Raw genomic sequence first — 25,449 nt, forward strand, 5'->3', positions numbered from 1 at the left:
AAGCTTCCCAGCTAGGTATTTACAGGAGGTGAGGGAGATATCCCAGCTGCAATGCAGGGGTGGAGAGGGGTCCAAAAGGGCCTGCAGAGATGAGGCTCCCTCCTTCTCCCATGCAGACAAGTGGGAACAGTATGACCTCTGTGGCCAGAACACGTTCACAGGTACTGGTGAGACTGCCCACGACCCCGAGGTCGGGCAAGAACAGCCTCTGTGCCGGAGGCCATGCAGGGGAAAAGTCCACATCAAAGCTCCCGGTGCGCGGCCATCCCCGGTGCAGCGGGCGCTTGGGCACCGGGGTGCTCGGGTGGGTTCACTCTGCCTGCGTGGGGCTGGGGAGGGCACGGGGCTGGCGGTGTCTGCTCTGCCGGAGCCACAGCGAAGCCAGGCAGCCTGGCAGGGAGGGAGCTGCGCCGGCCGGCCCGGCAGGCTGCGTCCCTCCGTGTGTCCCGTCCCCGCCCCGACGGGACGGCCTGGGCAAAGCGCTGAGTCACTCCCGCTGTCCCCTCCTGCTGCCGCAGCTGACTCGGCGGGAGGCCAGCGGCGAGCGGAGCCCGGGGGCTGCCCCGCGGCGAGGGCCGTGCCCGGTGTGGTCGCAGCACTGCCCGCACTGCTGGGGACAGCGAGCGAGGTCAGTGCCCACCCCATCGCACCCCGCCCGGCCGGGGCTGCCCCGGGCACAGCCCTGGCAGCGGGGAGGACCCGAGCGGCCGCTGCGCAGCGGGGGGCGGGCACCGGACGGGGACCGGCGGCGGGAGCGCGCCTCCCTGTGACCTCACCCTCATGACAGGCGAGCGCATGACGTCACACGGCGGCAGCGCCGCGGTTGGTTGCAGCCGCCGCCCGTCGGGCAGCGGGACCCGCCTCCACCCCCCGCGGCGGCCCGGGAACGGGGGGGGGGGGACGTGCGACGCCGGCCGCTGGCGGCCCGGGGCGGGCGGGGAGGCCTCGGCTGCGGCACGCAGGTGGGCACCGAGCGGCGCGGGGAGCGGGAGAGGGGCACAAGAGCTGCACCGGGGAGCGGGGCCGGCCCGGCGCCCTCCGGTGCTGCCGCTCCCGGTGTCCCAGAGCCGCCGGCCGCAGCCCAGGGCTGCCCGCTGCTGGCGGCGGAGGAGGAGGACTTGGAGCGGGAGAGGAGGGCTGGGAGCGGAAACTTCCGGCAGCAGCGCCGGGCCGGGAGCGCCGGCAGCGCCGTGTTTACCGCCGGGGCAGGGGGGCGGGCCCCGGCGGCGCCGCCCCGTCGCGCTCCCGGTGCCGTACTGGTGCCGTGCTAGTGCCGGGGCCAGCGCCGCCCTCCCCGTCAGCTGATGCGCCCGGGTCAGCGCGGGCGGGGGGCGAGGGAGGGCTGGGGGCGCGGCACCCCGGCGTTATGGGGAGCGGGGCTGCAGCGGCGGAGTCCCGTCCCCGATCCGGAGCGGGCCGTCCTGTTGAAGTGCCCCGGGGTGCCCGGGGACGGGCAGGGTCCCCGCTGAGCCCTTAATCCGCTCTAGTCGCTAAGCACCTTAGCGGGCTGCTCCCGCCCGTCCCAGGTCAGAACCTCCGGGCGGGGGGGGGGGGGGGGGGGGCGAGAGGGGAGCTGGGGCAGCGGGGAGGAGCAGGGTTGACAGCGAGGATCCGTGTCCCTTTGCTCGGGCGAGTTGGGGTGATCCAGGTGGGACAGCGCTGCGACAGCAGCCGGGGTCCCGGCTGGGGCTGTGCATGGCCAAGGTGCAGGCAGGGTGCTCGGGAGGCATGTGTAGGATGGCTGCTGGGCCACTCCTGGGGGACCTGTGGGGTGGCTGGAGCACCTGGGGAGGGCAGGGGAGCCTGCTCTTGCTCTCTCATGCCTGGTGCTGTCAGGCTGTGCCTGCAGACCCCCTGACGTTGCCTTTCCCCCTACAGTGACCCTGCAGGACAGCCACACGTCATGGTGGACTACTACGAAGCGCTGGGGGTGAGCCGCAGTGCCACCGCCGACGACATCAAGAAGGCGTAAGTGGGTGTCAGGCATGACCCTGCCCACCGGCACAGCAGCCTGGGCCGCAGGTCCTCCCTTCCTCCCGGTGCCTGCAAGAACGGGGCTCCTTTGGGGCCGGTGGGGACAAGGCCAAGCTCCAGAGATGACAATCCAGCCTTTGTTTCCTTTGTGCGGAGGCCAGAGCAGGGCTGGGCTTTTCTGCCGCACAAAGGCATCTCTTGGTGGGCTTTGGTCCCTTTGTCCCTGCTCTCAGGCCAGGGCCAGGGATGGAGGTAGGAGGCGGGTCCCATTGGTGTTTGGAGGTGTCCCTTCTCTGCTGGAGGGGATGACAGAGGGCTGGGGTGTGGGGGCTGTGCTGGTGTCAGGTTTGGGGGGCTGGAGTTCACAGGGTAAGGAGCAGCGTGTGCCCTGGCAGGGACATGGGCCCTGCTAGCAGAAGAGTGCTGTGCCCCAGGCACTGTGGGGGAGCCCTGGCGGTGGCCAGAGCCTCCTGCAGCTTCTGCCTGACACCCTGCTGAGGTCCTGCTGCTCTCAATGGGGTGAGGCATCACCTGGGGACAGTAGGTGCAGACTGGTAGCTTGCCTGGGGGAACCGAGGTGGGGGACAGAGGTCCATGCTGGGGGTGGCTTCCTAAGAATGGGTGAGAAAACTTGGGCAGCTGGGTTAACCCCAGCTAGCTACAGGCAAGAGGAAAGAGCTGCTTATCCCTGGGAGCCCGCAGCAATCCCTGGTCCATTCATGCTCGTGATGGAGCCCAGGAAGGCTCTGGAGCAAACCTGTGAGTACTGTGCAGAGCTGAGACAGGCACAGGCTGCACCGCATGAGGCACAGGGTCATGCCGCAAATGTTTGTTCTGGAGGCAGGACCAGTCCAGAAAGCTGCTGTTTGATGCCAGAGACCGTAGGGTCCTGGATGAAGCAGGCTCGGGTGCCTGTGCCCACAGGGTCAGTGGGAAGGGTAGGTGTCAGGATGATGGAGCTAGGCTTTTTTCAGTGATATCCAGTGATAGGACAAGGGGCAATGGGTGTAAACTGGAACATAGGAAGTTCCACGTTAACATCAGGAAGAACTTCTTTACTGTAAGAGTGACAGAGCACTGGAACAGGTTGCCCAGGGGGGTTGTGGAGTCTCCTACACTGGAGATATTCAAGGCCCGCCTGGACAAGTTCCTGTGTGATGTACTGTAGGTTACCCTGCTCTTGCGGGGGGGTTGGACTAGATGATCTTTTTAGGTCCCTTCCAACCCTTGGGATTCTGTGATTCTGTGATTCTGTGTGGACTCAGAGCAGGGTTGCCGGGAGGCCCACTGCCCGAGGGCTGCTGTGTGCCCATTGCTGCCCCTCTGTGCAGGTACAGGAAGGCCGCGCTGAAATGGCACCCGGATAAAAACCCGGACAACAAGGAGTATGCTGAGCAGAGGTTCAAGGAGATCGCCGAGGCGTATGAAGTGCTCTCGGACAGTAAGAGGCCATGGTGCTGTCCTGTGTGTCCCCTTACCCTTGGGGCTTCTCATTCTGGGGTGTCCTGCTACTGGGCTCACCCAGGTGGCATCCATAGACATCCCTAGATGCAGTGGGTCCCTCCAGTCTTACGGCCTGGCTTGTGGGGGCTTGGTTACCTCGAAACAGGCTTTGGAAGATGCTGGCGTGCTAGCCTCCAGGATGAGGTCTCCCCAGCGGGGCTGAGGCTTGTGGCTCCTCACCCAATGTCTCAGCTTGGGTTTGGGAGCAGTGCGGGTGCAGCGGGGGCTCATGTCACCCCCCTCCTCTTGCCGTTCTGTACTTCCCTTGGCTGGGGCATTGTCGGTGCTCCTGCCTGTGCCTGGCAGCAAGCTCCCCGCAGCCCCCTTTTCTTCTCCTTCCAGAGCAGAAACGCGATATCTATGACCGTTATGGCAAGGACGGACTCATGGGGGCAGGTGAGTGGGTGAGCAGAGCCATGGGGTCAGTGCAGTGCTGGATATGACCCCATCTGAAGATGTGGTGTGGGTCTGTACCCCTTGGGGCTTCCTGCCCCTCTGGGGTTTCCCCCCAGGACTCCCCTTAACTCTGAGCTTTCTCCCTCCAGCAGGACCAGGAGGCTCTGGTTCCAGTGCTGGGGCTCCCGAATTCACCTTCACCTTCCGCAGCGCTCACGATGTCTTCCGGGAGTTCTTTGGCGGGCGAGACCCCTTTGCTGACTTCTTCGGTGTGTGCAGGGCAGGGGCGCCAGGGCTGTCTCTGGGATAACCTAACCCTCTGACTGGGCTTGGGCACAGAGCACATGGCTGGCCCCAGCGGGGGCTCCACATGGCCCTGCTCCTGGCTCGCCAAGCCATGGGGGCAGTGTTGATGGGGGGGGTCCCTGCTTTCCAGATGAGATGCTGCCCTTCTCTGAGCTGCGAGGACCTGGCCCACGGCACCACGGAGGAGGTCACTTCTTTTCCACCTTCCCAGGATCCTCAGGTGGGAGACGCTGCCAGCCCCTAGCTGGCCTGGGGGGTCCCAGAACATGGCATGCTCCTGAGTAGGGTCCATCCCCTGCTTCCCTTGTACTCCCTACTGTGACATTGACCTTGTCACTCCCTGTTCCAGATTTCTTTGCCTCATCCTTCAGCTCTGGTGGCAACAGAGGGCTGGGCTTCCGCTCCGTCTCCACCTCCACCACCTTCGTTAATGGCAAGCGCATCACCACCAAGCGGTGAGGGCACTACCGGCCCTCCTCATCAGTGGGCCTTAGAGCCTGCAGCTTGCCGCTGCCATGCTCTGGTAGCCTGGCCCTTGACCGTCTGTCTGTCTGTCTGCAGGATTATCGAGAATGGGCGGGAGCGGGTGGAGGTGGAGGAGGATGGGGAGCTGAAGTCGATCCACATCGATGGTGAGAAGCAGCACTGGAGACCAACCTGTTGGGATCTGGCAGTGACACTTCCCAAGTGCCCTTTCTCTCTGGGGACCCCTCTCCTTTGGGATGACTGGGGGGTGCTGGATCCGGGCTTGGTTTTGGGCTGAGCCCTGCTGATCCCTGTTTGGGGCTCTGCCATAGAGTGGGTGGGCAAGAGCTGATGGGGCCGTGTGCCAGCTCTGAGCAGCTGGAGCAGACGAGTCCCCCATCCCCTGCCCCTGTTCCCGTAGGTGTCCCCGACGACATGGCGCTGGGGCTGGAGCTGAGCCGGCGCGAGCAGCAAGCCTTCCCCAGCGCGCAGCCTGCCTCGCCACCCGCCCCGCGCCAGCCCGCGAGCTCCTCGCCCGTCTGCCTCTACACGGACAGCGAGGACGAGGATGAGGACTTGCAGCTGGCCATGGCCTACAGCCTCTCGGAGATGGAGGCTGCGGGGCACCACCGAGCAGGTGGGCACGGCCCCGGCACCCCATCCTCCTCCCGCAGAGCCCGCAGCCCCCGGGGAGGGCCGGAGCAGGAGGTGGCGGGGGCCGGCAGCCCCGCCACAGAGGGGCAAGCACCTGCTGCCCCCAAAGCGAAGCAGTGGCACTGCCCCCTGCTCTGAGCGTGGGGCTGAGGCTGTGCCCCTACCGTGGGGCAAGGAGAGCAAACGGGGGTGTTGCTGTGTGGGGCTCGGCTCCTGCCTCCACCAGCAGGTTGGGGGCTCTCCTGCCCTGCCTCCTTGCTGCCCTCAGGTGGGTGGGCAGCTGGTGGCACCCCGGGGCGGGGGGGCTGCCAGAGTTGGGGGTGGTGGCTGGAAGAGGGGCGCTGGCGGGGTTCTGGAAGCGCAGGGTGCGTGTGAGCAGGTGTGCCCTGGCTCTGCCTGCTCCTCTCTCCCTGCCTGCCCTGCAGACACACAGGGGCTCCAGGCACTGCCTCCCTGGCTGCTGCCTGCCCCTGCCCGCGCTGGAAGTACTGGGTTGAGCTCTCCCTCCTTGCAAGGAGGGATCTGTGTGTGTGAGCTCTGCTTCGTGCCTTGTGTCTGTCTCTCCTCTGGATGCTGTCACTCCTGCCTGTACTCCCCCCTCATCTGTTGCCCCCACTGCAGACCCTGCCTGGTCACCCGTGCCCTATGCCTTGCACACCTTGCAGGGCACTGTCACCCCTCTACCTTGGCCTGGGGGCACTGTGCCTCCCTGCTTCCTGCAGCAGCAGTGACCCTCAGTGATGCTCACAGGCATTCCCACCCTCGGCGTTTCCAGTTGTAGTCCTGCCTTGGCTCTCTTTCTCCTCCTCCTGGGACCTTCCTTGCTCCCTCCCTGCCCCTCTGCAGCCCTGGCCAAGGAGGGTTTCACAGGTGCCGTTGTGTCCCCCCCTCCGCTTGTCTCCCCAGGTGTGTTCTGAGGCTGCTGCGCCCAGGGACCGCGCACGCCTGCTCGCCCATGGAGGCTCTCCCAGCCAGGACTCCGCTTTGTCCCTGCACGGCCACCCCCTGCCACCCCCTTCCCCAGCACCCTCTGGCTCCGTGGGACACGGTGGGGGGAGCACCACAGTGCTTATGGCTGAGCAATACCTGGGGCTGAGGAGAGATGCCCCAGGCACCACGAGGTGGTGGGGAGGGGGGTGGTGGTGGCGGCAGGCTGTAGATTAGGCTGCTGGGGGGGTGCTGGTGGCAGGCAGCGAGGGGCAGCATGGCTGTGCTCAGCCAGTGGGGCTGGGCTCTGCCCCCCTCCTCTCTGTAGCACCCCCCCTCCCTGCTCCCTTCTGCTGACAGCTGTCAATAAATCTGTTTGCAGGAGCTGCTGCCTGGGGGTGTCTCTGGGCTGGGGACTCTGAGGTCCTTCCTGCATCCTTCGCAGGCAGAGGGTCCCTGCTGCACTTGGCTGTGGGGTGTGGGATGTGTTTCTGCAGGGGGTAATGGCCAATGACTCCCCGTGCCCCCCACACCCACAAAGGCAGAGGCCAGGCCTGGCTGCAGCTGCACAAACGTGACACGAGAACTTTATTCACATCAAGATACAAAATTATATTTCTCTAGAAATTTCTCTTCTGCTTGGGTGACGAGGCGGGAGCACACAGAGGGGCTGGGACAGGCCCTCCTGCACCCAGTACCCCCCAGCCGTGGGGGACCCCTGCCCACTCCACAGGCACAGACAGGGAGCTGACACAGGAGCACAAGACTGGGGGGCAGGAGAGCAACTTGGGCGCCCACGGCCAACTCCCAGCACCATCAGCTGGACCTCTCCTGTGCGGGGACTAGGGGACACAGACCCTGTCCCCTCAGCGGTGGCAGCAGAGGTGGTGGTTTTGGTGCCCTGTGCACAGAGGGGCTGAGCCCTGTATGCCGGGGGAGAGGGGAAAGGAGGGTCTGGGGGGGGGGTGGAACAGAGCCAGCAGCACAGACAGCACTTTACAGGGAGAGCGGCCCCACAGGCAGGGCAAGGAGAGCACGCAAAGCCGGGGGGGCAGGGGGAAAGACAAGAGGGAAGGGCTCCTCGCCCTCACTGCGGCAGTGCCTTCAGGATGGCATTCACTTCCTCAGCCACAGCCGTCAGTGCAAACTCAAACTGGTCCTGGGGGAGTGGAGGAGGGGGGGCATGAGGGTCTGTGTCAGTCCAGCACTGGGGGGTGGACTGAGGGAGGGGAGCCCCAGTTTGGGGGTACCTTGGTCTGCACCATGCCAGGCCGCTGGTCTCGGATGTGCTCCAGCGTAGCAGCTATGTCTATCTCCTTCACCCCTGGGGCAGAGGGTGAGAAAAGTGCTGGGGGGGGGGGGGGGGGGAAGGGGCACAGGCCAAGCACATGGCCCTGCAGCCCCCCAGAACAGGGGAAAGCAGTGCTGCCCTGCACCTACCTTTGGCCATTCGGTTTAGGACCATGTCCACGAGGATGTACGTCCCAGTCCTGCCTGCACCATCACTGCAAGACACAGACACTTGGACCAGGGGACCAGCTACAGGGACTGGTCCTGGCCCGCAGGTCCCAGTCTTGCAGCCACCCCCAGGCTGTACCCCCAAGCCAGCCCCAGCCGTACCTGCAATGCACAATAATAGGGCAGGAGCGACCCCGGTAGCACTTGTTCACCTTCCTGCAAGGACAAGAGGGAGCACGTCAGTGCCCTGCCATGCCAGGGACAAGGCTGTGCTAGGAGCCCCTTGCTGTGCTGAGCTGGGGTGAAGAGGGGCAGTGGGCACCCCATGATGTGGCCCTGGGGGTCCAGCACATGGCTCCTCCTGCCTCCCCAGTGGCACTGGGCATGGGATGGAGCCCATGAGTGGAATGGGGCTGGGGAAGGCAAAGAGCCCAGCTCCTGAGGTGCCCAGCCTGGGAAGGGGAGCAGTGGCAGGACCCCAGGGGAGCAGCTCTGGTCCGGTGGGGTGCGAAGCTGGGGGCCAGGCGCCGGTGGGGCTCCCAGCATGCTCCATGCAGCAGGCACGGCTGCCAACGATCACTTTTGTGACTATGCAACTGGAGCCAGATTACTAGCTGCAAATCACAAAAATGACGCCGGCAGCTGCGAGAGAGAAACAGAGACAGACAGAGAGACAGAGAGAGCGTGAGCGGGGCGGAGAGGAGGGCAACGTGCTCGGGGAACCCACGCTGCCCTAGGGGGCCCTGGCCAGCCCCCAGCCCACCGCCACCCAGGGACCCGGAGACCCAAGTAGGCACTGCCTGTAAACCCCCTGCGAGCAGTCCCAGCCCCGCTGCCCTCTCCCCTAGCTGGAGCCCTGCTGCTGGCTCTAGGGCATGGGGAAGCAATGGGACACAGCTGCTCAAGGCAGGCTCCAGAGGTTTCTTCTTGCGCCCATGGCTGCGGAAGGTGCCAGGCCGGCTGTCCCCCATGCCAGCTAACGGGAAGAGCCCTTTCTCCCCACAAAAGCTGGAGAGTCCCAGCAACCTCGCTGGAGGTTTCTTGCCCACCAAGCTCTGCTGAGCCTTATCCCAGGCCGGCCGCAGCCGGGTAGTTCTGCTCCTCCCCATGCACGGCAGCCTCCTGCCCCCCAGCCGGTCCATGCCGCAGCCCTGACCCCGACCACAGCGGCAACGCCGTCCTCGCCCATCGGGCCCCTGCGGCTGCAGCCCCGCGGGCTCCCCGGGACACGGCGCCGCGGCGGCGCTCACCTGCGGAAGTCCAGGAGGGGCCGGGTGGTGGCGGGGATGCCCTCGGCCGGCCAGCTGAGGAAGTGGAACTGCGTCAGGGTGCGGGTCTCTTGCGACTGCACGTTCTTCAGGTAGAAGCTGCGCACCAGGAAGTCCTCGCACCAGATGTGCTCCGACACCAGGTTCACCTGCCCGAGAGAGGCAGCCCGTGGCTATCAGCACTCAAGGGACAGGGGGCTGGAGGATGCTCTTGCCCCAGGCTACTGGCCACACTTGCCTCATAGATGTGGTAGAGAGAGGAGCCTTCATCTGGCCAGTAGCGGTCACACTGCTTGACACTGTCCTCGGCCAGCGGGCTCAGCATGACAATGACGGTGCAGCCGTGTTCCCACACCATCTGCCAGCAAGGCACAGCTGGTGTCACCGCAGGGTGACGGCCCAGGCAGGAGGGGGGCCAAGCCACTGTGACCCATCTGGTGGGCAGCACACAGAAGGACCCCGGCGCGCTGGCACTGCTGGGTGACACTCACCTGCCAGAAGTCAGCGATAGTGTGGGACAGTGGCCCCTGTGTAGCGATGTATGCTGGCATCCGTGGGTCGTGCTCAATCTGGAGTGGGGAAGGGGGTGTCAGACTCCATGCTCTTCAGGCAGGGGTGGGTGACACCTCTTGGAGCTGGGGAATATCCCAGGGGTGATGAGCGGGCTGGGGAGGGAGGTTCAGGTGCCACAGCGATGAGGGAAATGGGGTTTAACCACGTCTGAGCAGTAGGGCAGTCGTATCGCTCACAAGCAATGTAGCCCCCAGATATGCGAGCTCAGTCCAGCTCCGCCTCAGAGTGGGAGCCTCACCTGTGCTGAGAGCACATCACAGAGCGGGGTGGCAGGGCAGGAGCCCCAGGTGGTTACTCACAATCGGACTGGCATTGATGAAGTCACTGCGGGATGGGTTGCTCTCAGCTTTCAGCTTGATCCGCACGTGGTCATCTGGGGAAACGGAGACCAGGAGCTGTGGTGAGTGCCTGGGGGAGCAAGGCATCCCCATGCCCCACAGCACCCTCCTGCCAGGGCCCTGGAAGCTGGTCCCTGGCCACCGCGGATGCTCACAGGGCACATAGTCAGGGTTGCGGTTCTTCTTCAGGTTGGCTTCACTCTGGGCAATGGAGCAGATGCTGGGCTCGGCCTGGTAGGCACAGAGAGCCTGCCACTCCTTGGCCAGCCGGTCCCGGTTGCGGAGATGGTCCTCCATGTATGCCTGGGGCAGAAGGGCAGGGGTCACCCCGGCAGGCAGCAGGGTACATGGGGGGCTGCGGAGGGAACCTGCCACCCCAGCAGGCCAGCTCACCAGGATCATGTGTCCAGTGGAGATGTCCATGTTGGACTGGACGGGCTCCTCGCACCAAGAAGGTGTGCTGCTGTGGGAGCTGGGGCTGGGCTGGGGGGCATCGCTGAACTGGGATGAGACGCTGCTGACCCGCGAGGTCTCCGCTGGTGCTGCCGATGCCTCGGCACGGCCAAAGAGAGACTTGGCAGCCATGTGCTGGCGGCACAGCTCCTGGGGGACCCCAATAAGAGCCCTGTCCCTTGGCCACGGCACTGCCCTAGGGCAGCCCCAGGCGATGCTGATGCAGCAGTGCTGCATCCTGCAGGGTCCCGCATCCCACAGGGCCATACCTGGTATTCCAAGGTGGTGTCGGCAGCACCCTCAGGCCCCAGGGCGGCCAGGCGCTCCTTCTCCCGCTGCTTGGCATGGCGCCGGAGGCAGAAGGCTGCGGAGGCTGCGATGGCGATGCCCGCCACGCAGGCCAGCACGATGAAGGTCAGCAGCACCGTATGGAAGCTGTCCCCGAAGCGGGATGGATGTGAGTAGGCAGCGGCCTCATTGCGCTGGGGGCAGAGCCAAGCAAGGGTTAGCGGAAGGCATCTGCATGGGGCTGGGTGGGCAGACACCCCATTCTGTGCCACACTTGGGGTTTTGGGATACTGAAGCAGAGCAAGGGCATTCAGTGCTGCACCGATTGTCCCAGCATCCTCAGCTGGTGTCACTGGGGTGCTGGGTGTCACTGGGGTGACACGGTGCACCCACCTGCATGTCGCATGGGATGTTGCTCACAGTCCTTGGTGCTGGGTTGAGCCTGGCCAAGCAACAGAAACCTGCTGCTCTCCCTGCTCCTAGCAAGCAGGGCTGCTCCCCATGTCAGCTCCAGCCCGAGCTGTGCCCCATCCAGGGCAGGCAGTAGCCCCATGTTGCTCAGGTTAAGTGGCATCATGCCCAGCTGGAAGTCTGTGAGGGCCAGATTCAGCCTGGGGGATTTACGGCAAATGATGGACCACTGTAGCGCTGGGTCCAGGGCAGTGGTCACAGCTCCCAGGGATCTTCACTAAACTGGGCTGGCTCTTCCCTGCAGCCAGGGCTCCAAGGAAGGACACAGTGGGATTTGCTGGTGCTGCCAGAGGGCTGGTGCCATCCTGGTGGCTGGGAGACAGGTCCTCCCAGTCACTCTCCCCAGCTGGGACACAGAGCAGCCCCTGCCACCTTACAGGCAGTGCCCCCAGTGCTCCTTCCTGGTGGCTGGGAGGGACACCCAACCTGTGCCAGTCCCATGCTGGGGTAGGATGATGCTGAGCATTTGCCGGATGAGAACCCCTCCTAAAACCTTGTCCCAGAGTTGCTGGTGATCAGGATGCTGTCAACCCCCAAGCTGGGTCCTGGGGCAGCACAGGGATGCTGGGGCATCACCGCCACCAAATATGCTGTGCCCAATGAGGTGCCAGAGCCCAGCATTACCTCACTGCCATGGCCTTCTATTGGCTACAAGCCTGATGAGGTTACCGGGGGAACACTGCATCGTCATCACCTACATCATCATCATCATCATCCTTGCCTGGGGATGCCCCCGCCACAGGGTGCCTGCTGCTGCCTGCCCCCAGCCCCGGCTAGCCCTGCAGCCAGGAGTATCCATCAGTGCCAGCACCTCCTGACTCCCTGGGCACCCAAGCAGGATGAGCCCTGCAGCTCTGAAGGTGTCAGAAGGCCTGGAGGGGTCAAGCAGGGCTGGGGGCAGAAGGGACCTCCCTTACAGGCCTGCCTGGGTCCCGCTCTCCCCCTGCCTCTCTACATCCCTTCTTCCCCAAATTTTCCACCAGTCCCACTGAATTCAGAGCCTGGGCAGGGGAGGGTGGGGGTAAAGCATGAGCTGGTCTAGACTGGGGAGGTCCGTGCAGAAGAGGGCTCACAAAGCTGCCTCAGCCTTCTCTGAGCTCCAGCGCCTGTTATCTCTGCCATCTCTCCCCGCTCCTGCCACATCAAAAGGCATCGCCATAGCAACGCTCCACATGTTGCTGATGAAGACAGGTTGCCTCCTTAGCCAGGCCACCCCTTCTCCACGGCATCCTCCTCCTCCAAGGTCCCAATTTCCTTCCTCCCTGCCCACAGCTACGGTCACAAGGCAGGAGGGTGGGAAATGGGGAGCCTCCGTTAGGGATGAGCTGCACTACTTCCCTTCCCCACACTGCAAACACAGGAGCCATGCTCAGTTCTCCATCTCCAGCCCCGCTCCTTCCCCCAAGAGACTGTTCCTGGGGTCCCCAGAGGAGCATGGGGAGGGGGTGCCCCTCGCCAAGCAGATGGCTCCTGCTTCATCCCTGTCTTCAGCTGCTTTGCCGTTCTCTGGGGGCATGACAGCATTTTGCCTGCCTAGCCACGGTCTCTAGGGTTCTCTGGGCACAGCCTGGCGCTGGGGTGCTCAGTTAAAGGGAGGTGAGGGTGAAGATGAGCCCTGCAGGGTGCAGCCCCAGGTCATGGATGGAGGGGAAGAAAACCTCTGGGAGACTCTTCCAAACTGCCTTCAAACCCTATGGAGCTGTTAGTTTGGAAAGAGCAGAGTGCGCTGTGAGCGCAGGCAGCTGGGCAGCATCACGCAGCCGCGTGGTAAGGAGCTGTCCTGCTCGACCCATGTCTCCCGCACAGCAGCCCAAATGCAGCCCTCTGCTCCTCACAGCCCCACGGGGTAGGCTTGCTCATGAAGACCCCTGCACCCCAGGGCTGGGGCACAGCGCACTTCCCAGCCCTGTCCCCAGCCCCAAGGGAAGGCACAGTCGCTCCTACCTCTCCCACTCCTGTTTGCACCACCTTCAGGCCCAGCTCAGCCTCCAGCTCTGCCTTCACTTGCTCTGTGAACAGAGAGGAGATGGTCAGAGGGGTGCTTCCCCCCCCCCAAGAGACCCCCACCAGAGACAGAGCCAAGGGATACTCCCGACAGCTGCGCACTCCACACCAGCTCCCCAGTTCAGCCAAGGGCAGTGGGATCTATGGTGGGAGCCCCCACTTCCTGGGCACCCCTCTTCCAGTGGACCAGGGGACCCCTGCCCAACTCACCAGCCTGGCTGGCCACATCTGACAGTGAGAGGTTCTGGGGGTTCTGCCGGATGCGGAAGGTGAGAGCAGGACCCACAACACTGCCGGGAAGGGGGGGACACAGCATGAGACTGGGAATCACAGCCCCCATCCCCGTCCCCACCATATTGTGCTCCCTCCTGGCCCACCTCCCAGGTGGCTGTGCATGGCCAGGGCTGCGACAGCAGGACCCGACGGCCCTGCTGCCCTCACCTGATGTTGATGAAGCTGGCCGTGGAGAGGTGGAGGTGCTTGGCCAGGAGCTCCAGCAGCCGCACGCCTGCAGCCAGTCCCAGGGGCCTGTGGGGACAGTGGCAGGGTGAGGAGCTGGATGCAAGGGGAGAGCCCACGCTCCTCATGGCCGAGGAAGGAGGACTAGCAAGCTCAGGGAGTCCTGTGCATGCAGCAAGGGCTGTGCTGGCTGCCGGGGTGGGAGGGTGGCAGGATGTGTGGTGATGGGGGTAAGCTGACACCCCCCCCTTGCACAGGAGTGTGCACAGAGGCACTTATGCACACAGTTGGCTGAGCCCACCCCAGCGCCCTGTCCTGCAGCAGCGAGCTCTGGCCTTGGCTTGGGCTTTGGGGGAGGGAGGTTTTGGGGTCAGATAAGGATGATGGGTAGAGAGGGGCTGTGGAGCTGACTCTACCACAGACCCAAACAGGCTCAGCCGAGCATGTGGAGCCACGACAGCCAGCATGGAGGGGATACAGACCCTGCACACACACACACCCCCCTCGCCTGACGCCCAGCTCTCACTTCTGGTCTGTGATGATGTAGCCATACTCATCCGGTGGTCGTGTGCCCCGCTGCACCCCACCGTCCTTCGCCTCCGTGTAGCTCTTCTTCTCCAGCGTGATTGGCTTCCTGGGGCTAAGCACCTGCTCACTGGGTCCCTGCTGCGGCTCAGCCTGGGGGGCTGGCGAGGACACTGCCCTGTCCCTCAGCCCGTTCCCTGGGGTGCTGCTGGTTGGGAGTTTTGGGGCTGGCACTGTGGAGGAAGGGGGCACTGGCTGCTCTCCGTGCTGCATGTCCCTCTCCATCACCTGCAGGGAGCGAAAGGGAGGAGCTGGGACTTCTGAGGAGAGCTCTAGGGGGCTGCCCCCCCACCACCTCCCCACATCCCACCTGTGTTGTGGCACCTCTTCCAGCACCACTCTGCTGCAAACCCACCCGTTTCACTGTGGGCATTTCTGGGCCAGCAAGACCTGGGAAGGAGAGAGACAGAGGTCCTGCAGCAAGCACCCCGGAGGGCAACACTCCCTACCCCGGAACAGGGCCTGCGGGCACCCACCACTGCCAGTCCCTGTGCCCCACTCACCAGAGCTCTGGAGCAGCTGGAGGAGGGTGGAGAGGCTGCTCAGCTGCTGAGGGCTCAGCTCTGGCAGCCCCAGGCCATAGCTGGCCAGGAGAGAGGCCAGTCTCTTCAGGGCAGCATCTGTAACACAACACAGCACCAGGCTGGATGCTGTGCACCTGCACAGGGACCATGGGCTGGGGATGCATCAGCTGGGGCAGGTGTGGTTAAGGGAATACATCACCCATGGGCATGAAGCCAAAGAAAGGGAGAGTCTGAACTAGGAGGAACACGGCTGTGGAGACAGGATGGGGATGAAGGCTGGAGAACACGGTACCTGTCTGTGCAGGGGGTTGCTGGGAAGCCAGGGGTGCTGGCTGCTCCTTCTCCTCCATGTCCCTGTAGTCACTGGGGAGCCGCAAGCTGTGCTGGAGCCTGGTGCTGGGAGGGTCGGGGCGGCCCGCTTTCTCTCTGGGCAGGGAAAGCATACCCAAGTCCTGGAAGAGATGCCCCCCGTCCATTCCTGGCTGCCCACCATAGGAGGGAGCAGGGCCGGCCCCGAAAAGAGCCTGGGCAGGGACCCGGTTCAGCAGCGAGGAGGTCTCTGGGCTCTGCCTGGCCGAGCCGCCAGGGAGCTGGTGAGCGCTGTCCTGGTAGCCGAACTGCAACCGAAACACAGAGCCACCAAGGTCAAACTGCACAGGGCCCCTGCCACCCCACGGCAGGGCACCCCAGAGGCGGGGCTGACCCCAGCACCGGCAGAAGGAGGATGTGGGGAGTTCAGCAGCCCCTTGCCTGTCTCTACCTTTCCAGCTAGGAGAAGGACACTTGCCCCCCACCTTACCTTGTGGTAGGAGTAGGGGTTGAGCAGAGCCTCCTCATATCCCAGCTGGGGCAGGGAGGGCAGCAGGAGGTGCTCCAGGTACCGCTGCAGCAGAGGGGAGGGCAGCAGCGGCGGGGGCTGCCCCAGATGCTGAGCTGCGGGCAGGCCGGGGTCCGCAGGGAGCGGAGCTCGCCGGGGGGAGCCACGGAGGGGCAGGAACCTTGGATGCAAACGGCACTGGGGTGACTCACCTGGGTATGGGGGAAGTCCCCCTTCCAAACCCCTTTTGGAGGGCAAAGCCCTCACCGTCCTGCTCTGCTCGTAGGCCAGTGGCTGGCACTGCCCTACCTGTCCCTGGCCACTGGCTCCAGTGAGGGCGGCAGGCGGATGCGGGGAATGCGCTCCATCTCCTGCGAGATCACGTACTGGGTGATGCCATCCTGCCACGAGAGCCCTGCCATGGGAGGGGGCTGTGAGACACAGAGGAGGCCTGGGGACCGTGGGGTGAGCACATGGGAGGCCACCATCATGTCCTGACCCTGTGTCCCATTGCCTGGGTTTGACACCGCTCCTGCTAGAATCAGCTGGACCCCAGCTCAGCCCAGCCTGGCCCCTGGGGCAGCAGGACCCCAGCAGTGCCACCCAGCAGTGCTGCCTGACACCCCCTCCCCACCTCACTCCCCCTTTCACCTTGTGCCATGAGATGCCTCAAGACATCTTGAAGGCGCTGGAGCACAGGAGAGGTGACTTGGAAGTAGGGTCTGTCCTGCACAGAGCCCACCTGGCACTGCCCAAACAGCCCATCTGCAAGAGAGGGAGGCAGTGGAGCTGGATGGATGAACACCCCTGGGGTGGGAGTCTCTGGACACAGTCCCAACTTTTCCCTGCCATGGCCCCCCCACATTGGACCCTAATTCACCTGTAAGGCAGCCCTGCACCCTCCCCCACCCCCTTGGGAAGGCAGAAGGGATCCCTGCCCCCCTGCTAGCCACCTACCCTGCACGCACACCTCCTGGGGGGAGCACAGCCTCCGGTCAAACAGGCAGCCTGGGATGGACAGACAGACAGACACACAGGCCAGTCAGCACTGTGCCCAACGGGGTCTACAGTGGGGTTTGCTCATCACCATCTGCTTGGGGACACCCACTCCCCTAGGGAAGTGCCACGGGGGTGCAATGTAGTGATGGGGGGGCACAGCCTGGTAGCCACAGGCAGGGCCTCAGTGTCAACCTCTCCCACTCATACCCAGGATGGGGACTGCGTACAGAACCTGTCCAGCTCTGAGGACAGAGGAGACCTGGAGTTTTTTGGGGTGCCAGCAGTTAGGAAGGGAAGGCTGAGGGGGCAGAGTCCCACAAGACCGTGTCTGTTGCCCTCCCAGATGAGGCACTACGAGGCAGGGATACAGCCTTGTGACACCGGGGATCCACTCTCCCTGCGAGGGGGCCCTCAAAGCAGGCACGCCGCGGGAGGGGGGGGTGCCTCTCCATCCCCTTCGGGGGGCAGCACTTGGGCAGGGGGCGGCTTCCCCCTTCCTCTCTCCCCCCCGTCTCGGTCCAAGACCGTCAGCAGCGAGACGGCAGCAGGCGATGACTCAGCCCCGGATGGCAAGGAAGGAACGAGAAAACAACCGGGGGGAGGGGAGGGAGGGGCCCGCGAGCCCGCCGCGGGGGAAGAGGGCAAGTGGGGAAGGAGCTCCCTGAGACCCGGCCAGCCAGGGGCCAGTCCCCCCCCGGGGCAGGGGCCGACGCAGCTTCGGGCACAGGACCCCGCTACCGAGGAGGGACCCCCGGGCGCCGACGGGAGGGGCGGGTGGGGGGCCGGGCCGGCGGGGCAGGGCGGGCGCTGTCCGCGGTGCTGAAGCGACGCAGCAGCCTCCCGCCGGCACGCTCCGCTCAGCTCCGCCGGGAGAGGCGGCACCGATCCCGATCCCGGGAGGCTTCCCCGAGGAGGACGGGGCTCGGCTGCAGCCGATCCGGCGCCGTTCCCGCCTGCTGTCGAAGGCGGCGGGGCTCTGCAGTGCGGCCGGACCCGTCCCAGCGCTCCCGGGCCCGCCGGAGGATGAGGGGACGCAGCAGTCCCGGGCGCCCGCTAGTGAGTCAGCGGCCGCCACCGGGGCCGTGCCGTGCCGGGGGACTGCAGCCTTGCTACCGGTAGTGGCACCCGGATCCCCGACAGCCCCGGGGAGAGACCGCACGGGCCGACCTGGAGGAGAGCAGGTGCGCCAGCCCGCCCTCGTGTCCCGGACCGGGCCGCAGTTGCCGGCGGAGGGCGGCTAAAGGGCGCCGGGTTCCCGGAGGAAGCCGCGGCTCGGGGCCTCTGCCTGCGGTTCTCCATTCCTACGGCAGCCCCGGACACCGGCTTTGCTCCGGGCAGGATGTCTGAGCGAGAACCGCCCTGCTCCTATTCCGTCCCACCGGCCCCGGTGGCGTCAGCAACTCCGCAGCCGCCGGGGTGCCCCGGGGCCAGTAGCACCATCAGCAGACCCGGGACAGAGGCGCCCCCCGGTGCCAGTGTCGCATCCGCGGTTCTGGTACTAAGATGCCTTCTCCCGCTCGCCACCGGGGCCAGGCCTGCCGCTGCGGCCGTGCTAGCACCCAGGGCAGCGGTGACAGCACCGGCCGCGGAGCCCCCTGCCCTGCAGCCGCTCCGGGGAACCGCCCCCCACCCCTCGGGGCGCCGCCCTGCCCGGGGCCCCGGTCTCACCGTGCGCGGCGGTGGCGGAGGCGGAGGCGCCGCTGTCCCACAGCAGCCCTCGGCCGGCCAGGAGGAGGAGGCAGAAGAGCGCCCGGAGGAGCCGCCGCCCCATGCTCCGCTCACGGCCGCACCATGGCGCACCCGCCGGCCGCGCCCCCGCCGCCGCCGCCAACCCGCGCCCCGCCGCGCCGTGCGCCCCGCCCACCGCCGCTTCTCCGCCAATGGGACGCGGCCCACTGCCGCCGCGACACGCCCCTCTGACCGAAACTAATCAGGGACCTGCGCGGCTTTCCCCCCACTTCGGGCTCACGCCCCGCGGTTATCGAGCGAGGCCAATGATGTCGCGCCCCGGGGGAAGACGGCTGAGGACTGCGCCAATCGCAACCTCCCTGGAGGCGAGCCACGCCCCCCAAGGGGTGTGCCGCCGCGCCAGCAGCGCCTCCGCCAGTCACCGCCCCCACCAATCACCGCCCGCCCCTTTCCAGTCTTGCGGTCCCATTGGCTCCCGCGCAGGCCACGCCCTTAAGAAGACACCAATGAGCAGCGAGCATCGGGCCACACCCTCACACCCCCACCCAGCGGCACGGACCCAGTGAAAGCAGGAGGGGAGCAGCAGGTCCAGGGCACCCGGAGGGTTTGGGCAGGGCCCCGGCAGAAGCAAGAGACTGCAGCTTTGGGGCTGACAGCACCAGGCAGGGCACCCCGCCCCACTCCTGGCCATGGCAGGGCAGGCTCAGTCCCCCACTACTCCCCTGGGCATGGAGGCAGCCCCAGCACTGCAGGAGGCAGGGACCACCCTCCCCCTGGCTCTCCCGGAGGAAGGCAGGCTGTGTTCTGCCTGCTCAATAGGACACCTGGTGCCCTCCACCCAACACAGCGCTGGGGAGGGCAGAGATGGGAGCTGTGGGTGTTCCCCCCACGTGCATCACCCCCAGCCCCAGCTGCACTCAAGAGACCACTCGCTGGTGAGGCAGAGAAGCTTTAATGGCCCAGGGCTGAACGGCAGCCGCTCCCTCCCTCCCTGCCGCGCTCAGTCGACCACCAGGCTGCTGCTGACCGCCGGCAGGAGCTCGAAGAAGCCCTGGAAGAAGAGAAGCTGTCAGGGTGGGCTGGGCAGGGCAGCGCGGGGATGGGGGACAGGCAGTGGCTCTCTGCCAGGTTACACAGGCACAGGGCATCACAGCAGGCAGCTACGCACAGAGAGCAGGACCACGTCGCCATAGAAACCCATCACTGACTCAAGGCTAGTGCTGGTTGCCATAGGAACCATTTGGGGACGGCAGCCATCAGGGAGGGCTGAGATGGCTGGGCTCAGCCCCAAGGCGGGGGCTGGATGAGGACATGGGGATGCGAAAGGCGTAGAGCAGCAGGGAGGAGGCTTCAGTGCAGGACAGGGAACCTGGGGCTCACCTTGAAGAGAGTGATGCTCTGGAGCACGCCCGAGGTGCAGCACATCTCCCGGATGGAGTGCATGGCCAGCTGCGGGCAGCCAATGTCCAGCACGCGTAGCCCCAGGCGGGAGGCCAAGATGGGGCCGATGGTGGTGCCACAGGGCGTGTCATTGCGCACCATGAACTCCTGTATGGGGACATGGCCTCAGCAGCTCCCCAGGCTGCTCACAGCCTCCCCCAGGCCTGAAGGGAGGCAACCTGGGACTGGAAAGCAGAACCATCCCCAAACCAGGGTGCAAAATGCCCCAGAGATGGGACATGCTCCCTGAGACAGCCCCAGAGCCCCAGAACAGTGGGGATGGACACGGTAACTGAACCCAGGGGCAGGGCTGTGGCTCAAGCTGGTGACATCCACAGAGGGCTTGCCCAGCCCTACTCACCTGCAGAGGGACACCCACACGGGCGCCGATGTCCCGGATGATGGCTTCGGTGACAGCGGTGGAGGCGTAGCGCTGGTTGCTGTTCACTTTGATGACAGGGCCCTGCACAAGGGAAGGCACCACAGGCCCATAATTGGCACTGGGGATAAGCAGTGGCTCTGGAAACACCTGTCCATGCCCAAGCAGTGCTGTCCCGCCCCAACCCAGCAGCTTGTTCTCCCATCCCTTGCTGATCCATGGGAACAGGGACTAGCTCAGAGCAGGGAAGGGCTCCAGGGGCATGGCTATGGTCCCACGTAATTAACACCAGGCACGCAGCATGGCCAAATTGTGCTGTAGGACAAACGTCTCCCATTTGAGTGCCACTGAGTTGCACCCCCGGGCTGTGCTCCAGGGAGTGGCTGAATGTTTCACAGCACTGCAGGACAGACAGACAGCTCCCCGCCCAACACAAAGCAGAGGTTTGTCTTCACCTTGTGGAAAGCTGGACGATGATTCTCCTCATGCTTGTCCCTGCAAAAAAGAAGCAGGAGTTTCATGCTACAGATCTCCCTCCCTGCTGCAAAAAGGACTCCTGTCTGTATCCCTGGGGAACGATGCAACAGCCCCCCCCAGCTGGCAGGGGAGGCTGCCACGGCTCGCCGCACTGCTCAGTACTCACACATAGTTAGGGTGCACAGCATGGGCCATATCAACACTGATCATGTAGGACTTGGCCACAGCCTCCTCAAAGGCTGTCAGGTTCTGCGGTGATGCCGAGATCCGGCGCAGCACCAGCTCCGTCAGCAAGGACTCTGCGCCCTGTGCGCTCTCTGACCCTACCTGCCAAGGACCACCATCAGAACAGCACAATCCCCCAGCAGCCCCGGGTCAGCTGAGTGACATGGGGCTCCCCAAAGCCAGCAGAGCAGCCTCCAACCATACCCAGTGCTTCCCACACCCTGCCTAGGCCATGCTCCACAGGGGGGTAAGTAAACCCCCACCCTTGTCCCAGTGGGATCTATCTCATGCTAGGCACGACTAGGGAAGAGCAAAGAACATGGAGCCCCTCCCTGTGCCAGGCATCCACTGCTGTGCTCCTCACTCACCTCCTCGTTGTCATAGAGTGCAATGAGACGCACGTTGGGCTCCTGGGAGAGGGAGGAGGGTGCTGCACATGAGTCAATCAAGGCCTGCAGGGGTACAGGAGAAAGGACACCAGCCTGAGAGCCCCCTCAACCCTGGAAGCTTAGCAGTGAGCCAGTAGAAAGTTCCCCAGCAGAGCACAAAGCACCAAGGAATGGAACTCTGGGCACACACATTGCCCAGCAAGAGCAGGACTCTCCCCTGCGTACTGCTGGGAACCCCACACACCCAGCAAAGCGGGCAGCCCCCATCCCACTCCAGATCCTTCAGCAGGCCAGACCCATCCCACAGGAACACACCCCCCTGCAGAGCCTCAGGCCGGCTCGTGGCTCCAGTAAGCCAGGACGGGATGCACACGGGCCATGCTGTGGCCTCCAGAGTCCTCTCCCCTCGTGCTCACCTGCAGGGCGCAGTAGCAGCTGTGCAGGTTGTCCAAGCGTGGGGAGAAGATGAACTCCTCAAAGGCACCACCCAGTGTCTGCGGGCAGAGAGCCAGGAGGAGAGGGGCTGGGTCACCAAACAGTACCTGCCACTGGGTCCCCATTCCAGCCCCTCTTCTCTGCCCCCCAGGAGCTGCCTCTGCTGACTGTGCTCAGCTCCCAGCCCTGGGATGCCCCAGGCAAAGGAAGCGTGCCAGGTAAAACCTGTGCAGTGCCAGCCCGCAGGCTACATGCAGGCAGAGGGAGGCTCCTGCCCTTACTCACCGCTGGCTGCGTATCTGCCAGGCATAGTTCCAGCTCCACAATCTGCTCTGGTTTCACCCCCAGCTGGGGGCAGAGCAGGGACAGCAGGACAGGGCTGTGCCGTTCTGCCTGGGAAGAAAGCAGAGCTGCACGTCGGGCAGGCAGTGGATGGCAGGGAAAACCCCTGCTTCCCCTGGCAGAGCTGTCCCACACCGCACTCAGGTTGGCCTGGTCCTCCCTCTCACCAATATGTCCCACGGTCAAGCCGCCGCATCACACAGGACACCAGGGCCAGTGGCAGGGCACAAAGAGGGGCTCTCTGCACCCTGTGCAATCCCCCTTCCCTGCCCTGCCCAGGGTGTCTGTGACAGCTTTATGGGGGCTGCACCCTCTTCTATAGGATGGCTGCAAACCAGGGTGGGAAGGGATTGATGGCTGAGCACACGAGTGAAGTACCCAGCGCTGGGGCAGAGTGGAAGCGTACCAGCAGTCCATGGGGAGAAGGGGAACCTGCCAGCAGGTCCCTGAGGGCTAGAAATCAAAGGTGTCAAGTGTGAGGTCCTAGCAAACACCCTTGCTAATCCTTTGCACCCGACTCACCTGGGATGCAGCATCGCAAGGTGTGGCCTCCATGAGGACCTCCTTTTCCAGCTCCTCCTGCACAGCAGTAGCCAGAATGGGAACCCTGTGGGGGGACGGTGCTGTTAGCAGCCAGGGTTCTGCTCACATGTTGGGTCACACATAACCAACCATGCCGGTGGTGCTTGCCTTGCTCCTCCAGGGGGCGATTGCCACACCAAATGGAGCAAGGACACACAGCATTTCAGGCACATATCTATGGTGCCACCTTAGGACACCCCAGTGTCCTTTCCCAAGTCCCAAGCTTGGAAGCATCTCCTGGGAGAACAATATGGGGCTAAGAAAAGCCATTGCAGACCTCCCACTGTGACAAGCAGCTGCCAAAGGGAGAGAGCTGAGGCTGGGCACTGCTCCAGCTGGGTCTCAGCCCTCCCATGGGCTGGTCAGGGATGGGGGCCGAGGCAGGCCTTACAGGTGGTGTTCAGTGTTGGGCCCGAAGTTCTCATTGATGCTGCGCTGCAGATGGATGGCCAGGTGAGGAATGCGGAGGACGGGCCGCTCCACACGTACCAGGCGGTGCTCCAGGCGCCCTGTGACCGGGTCCTGAAACACAAGGAGGGCAGCTGGGGCCAGGGCCGAGAAGTTGCAGTGGGTCTCACTCTGTGTGGGAGTCACAGACCCAGAGCTAGTCCACTGTGCCTGTCGCAAATCAGCTCACCTTTATGATCACCCTCCCGGCCATGGTGAGGTCACGGTCAAACCACGTGTTCCAGATGCCCCCTCCATAGGTCTCCACACCAACCTGCACCATGCCCACCTGCCCCCGCTTCGAGCGCCGCTTCACCTGGATGACAGCAGAGGTGTCACACTGGCACTGCAAAGCCCCAAGGCTGGCTAACTGGTTGGGACCAGGCAGAGCACACCCGGAGTCTCATGGCTGATCCTGCCATTGCTGAGTGCTGTGACGTGCTTTGTGGGACGGGACACTGAGGCGACAGCAGCAGGTGGAGCAATGCAGGGGTCAGCACAACCTGCCCTGAGTGGCAGATTAGTGTAGGGAGCTAGCATCGGTGCTGTGGGGCACGGGGGGAGTCGGGGTCATTTTTCTTGTGGATTGAAGCTGGAGAGCAGCAGAAAGGCCCCAGCGCAGGGGGCAGGCCGGCTGGTCAGCCTTACCCTCAGGCAGGGGCTGTCGGTGTGCGCCCCCAGCAAGCTGAACCCATTCCCGGGCTGGAACTGGCCGCCGACGGCAAAGGCGATGAGGGTGGAGTAGTTCCTGGTGACGAAGTACTGCGGGCAGAGGGAAAGGGTGAGCGTCGGCCGCCCCCCGGCCCCGCCGCCTCCCCGCCCCCGCCGGGCTCACCTTCTGCGCCGGTCGCAGCTCCCAGTGCTCCGTCTCCTTCAGCTCCTGGAAGCCGGCCTGCAGCAGCCGGCTGCGGCACTCGGCCACAACTACGGGGGAACGGGGCGTCAGGAGCCGCGCCGGCGGGAGGGGAGGGGAGGGGAAGGAAGAGAAAGCGGGCCCGGGCGCACCCGGCGGTTCCTCACCGTGGTAGGGCGAGGGGCTCCGGTTCACGAACTTCACCAGCTCCTGCGCCGCCGCCTGCGCGGCCTGCTTCGAGCCCTGCGGGCACCACCGTCAGCGGGCAGCGCCAGCACCCTCCCCACCCCGGCCCCGGGCACGGCTCTCCCCGCGCCCGCTCCCGGTACCTGCATGGCCGCCGCCGCCCCGCTCCGCCCCGCGCCGCGCGCCCCCTGCTGGCACGGAGGAATGCGCCCAGGTGGCCCGAGAGTGCGCACCGTGCGAGCGCACCCTGTACCTGCACACCTCGTACCTGCACACCTCGTACCTGCACACCCTGTACCTGCACACCTCGTACCTGCACACCTCGTACCTGCACACCTCGTACCTGCACACCTCGTACCTGCACACCTCGTACCTGCACACCCCGCACTGCAGTCTGCAGCGCGGAACCGCAGAAACAAGTATGTTGGAAAAGACCTTGAAGATCATCAAGTCCAGCATTACCGCAGGACTGACAAGGCCTCCACTAAACCATGTCACTAAGGGCCTCATCGGCACAGTTCCAGGAATGGTGACCCTGCCACTTCCCTGGGCAGCCTGTTCCAATGCCTGAGCACCCTCCCTGTGAAGAAATTTCTCCTAATATCCAATCTAAACCATCCCTGGTGAAGCTTGAGGCCGTTCTCTCTTGTCCTATCACTTGTTACTTGAGAGGAGAGACCAGCCACCTCCTATCTCCATCCTCCTTTCAGGTAGTTGCAGAGAGCTAAAAGGTCCCTCCTGAGCCTGCTCTTCATCCTGGGTCCCTCAGCCACTCCTCATACACTTGTGCTCCAGACCCTTTGCCAGCTTCATTGCCCTTTACTGGACACACTCCAGCATCTCAGCGCCTTTCTTTTAGTGAGAGACCTAAATGTGCCATGTACCTTGCACCCTGCACCCCACACCCTGTGCTCTGGTCTTGGGCAGACAAACCTGGTGCCTGCCAAAGCTAGGGCAGAGCTGAGTGCTGCATCGGTGGAGACAAGGGGCAGGGATGGGCTCCCTAGGGATGGTCAACCAGTGGTGCCCAATTCTGGGCACTGGGTGTGTAAGGGTCACCCCAAAATGGGGCTTGGCTCACCTGCAGCTGTCCCTGTACTGCCCAGGGGTGCAAGTGCCCTGGGGAATGTGCACGCTTCCTGAAGGGTGGCTGTCATTGGGATGAGCCAAGCTGCAGCCCCCGGCTATTGCTGCTCTCCTGCCTTGGCACTGCCCGGCACTCACAGAAAATAAGGCACAAGCCCTTGGTGCCATGTTGGGAACCAATGTCCCTGAGTGACAGTGATGCACAGGGGCGCTGGGAGTTGGAACAGCGGCAGATAGCACCCCAGCTGCCTACCAGCCCCAGCAGGGACACAGCCTGGGCACATCTAGGGGACAGGTCCCCTGGGCCTCACATGGACTGGGGTGGCTCCTGCCCTTGGCTGAGTCCCCTGCATGGGATGGGTGTGGCAGTGGGGTTTTGAGTTTCCATCAGTCCTTGTGCATCATTTCCTAGCAGGATCTGTGTCTTCCCAGCAACGGATGTACAGCCTTAGGAGGG

At 64.5% G+C, this 25,449-nt stretch overlaps 3 protein-coding genes across 7 annotated transcripts; 1 reads left to right on the plus strand and 2 right to left on the minus strand.

Moving 5' to 3' along the window:
- The first annotated feature begins 489 nt into the window (after nt 1-489).
- Nucleotides 490-6,609, plus strand: DNAJB2 (DnaJ heat shock protein family (Hsp40) member B2). Of its 5 annotated transcripts, XM_065671632.1 has the most exons (10): nt 766-962; nt 1,879-1,968; nt 3,306-3,415; nt 3,820-3,873; nt 4,023-4,142; nt 4,310-4,399; nt 4,529-4,634; nt 4,741-4,811; nt 5,066-5,281; nt 6,205-6,609. In XM_065671632.1, exons 1-10 carry the CDS (start codon nt 781-783, stop codon nt 6,213-6,215), a joined length of 1,050 nt encoding a protein of 349 aa, XP_065527704.1. In that variant the 5' UTR covers nt 766-780; the 3' UTR covers nt 6,216-6,609. The 5 variants fall into 5 exon arrangements, with proteins under 5 accessions (XP_065527707.1, XP_065527704.1, XP_065527702.1 ...); XM_065671635.1 differs by lacking the exons at nt 766-962; nt 6,205-6,609 and adding an exon at nt 490-628 and having other exon boundaries at nt 5,066-5,594; XM_065671630.1 differs by lacking the exon at nt 6,205-6,609 and having other exon boundaries at nt 5,066-6,198.
- Nucleotides 6,610-6,784: 175 nt separating this feature from the next.
- PTPRN (protein tyrosine phosphatase receptor type N) lies at nt 6,785-18,252 on the minus strand. The gene is made up of 23 exons (XM_065671629.1): nt 18,131-18,252; nt 16,421-16,471; nt 16,115-16,228; nt 15,773-15,878; nt 15,446-15,644; nt 14,939-15,263; nt 14,626-14,742; nt 14,433-14,512; nt 14,064-14,350; nt 13,520-13,606; nt 13,289-13,368; nt 13,019-13,083; nt 10,585-10,797; nt 10,256-10,465; nt 10,018-10,165; nt 9,824-9,897; nt 9,443-9,520; nt 9,190-9,309; nt 8,934-9,100; nt 7,846-7,899; nt 7,666-7,730; nt 7,476-7,549; nt 6,785-7,384 (listed from the first exon to the last, which is right to left on the minus strand). Exons 1-23 carry the CDS (start codon nt 18,231-18,233, stop codon nt 7,313-7,315), a joined length of 2,889 nt encoding a protein of 962 aa, XP_065527701.1. The 5' UTR covers nt 18,234-18,252; the 3' UTR covers nt 6,785-7,312.
- An 832-nt stretch (nt 18,253-19,084) lies between these two features.
- On the minus strand, nt 19,085-24,102 carry DNPEP (aspartyl aminopeptidase). Its single transcript, XM_065671636.1, has 15 exons — nt 24,050-24,102; nt 23,888-23,963; nt 23,703-23,791; nt 23,516-23,629; nt 23,058-23,183; nt 22,812-22,942; nt 22,361-22,445; nt 21,782-21,889; nt 21,478-21,555; nt 21,041-21,124; nt 20,614-20,774; nt 20,426-20,465; nt 19,953-20,054; nt 19,532-19,699; nt 19,085-19,202 (listed from the first exon to the last, which is right to left on the minus strand). The coding sequence occupies exons 1-15, from the start codon at nt 24,053-24,055 to the stop codon at nt 19,152-19,154; spliced, it is 1,419 nt and encodes a 472-aa protein (XP_065527708.1). The 5' UTR covers nt 24,056-24,102; the 3' UTR covers nt 19,085-19,151.
- Between the last annotated feature and the right edge of the window lie 1,347 nt (nt 24,103-25,449).

Source organism: Lathamus discolor, chromosome 3, assembly GCF_037157495.1.
Source record: "Lathamus discolor isolate bLatDis1 chromosome 3, bLatDis1.hap1, whole genome shotgun sequence".
Lineage (NCBI taxonomy): Eukaryota > Metazoa > Chordata > Aves > Psittaciformes > Psittacidae > Lathamus > Lathamus discolor.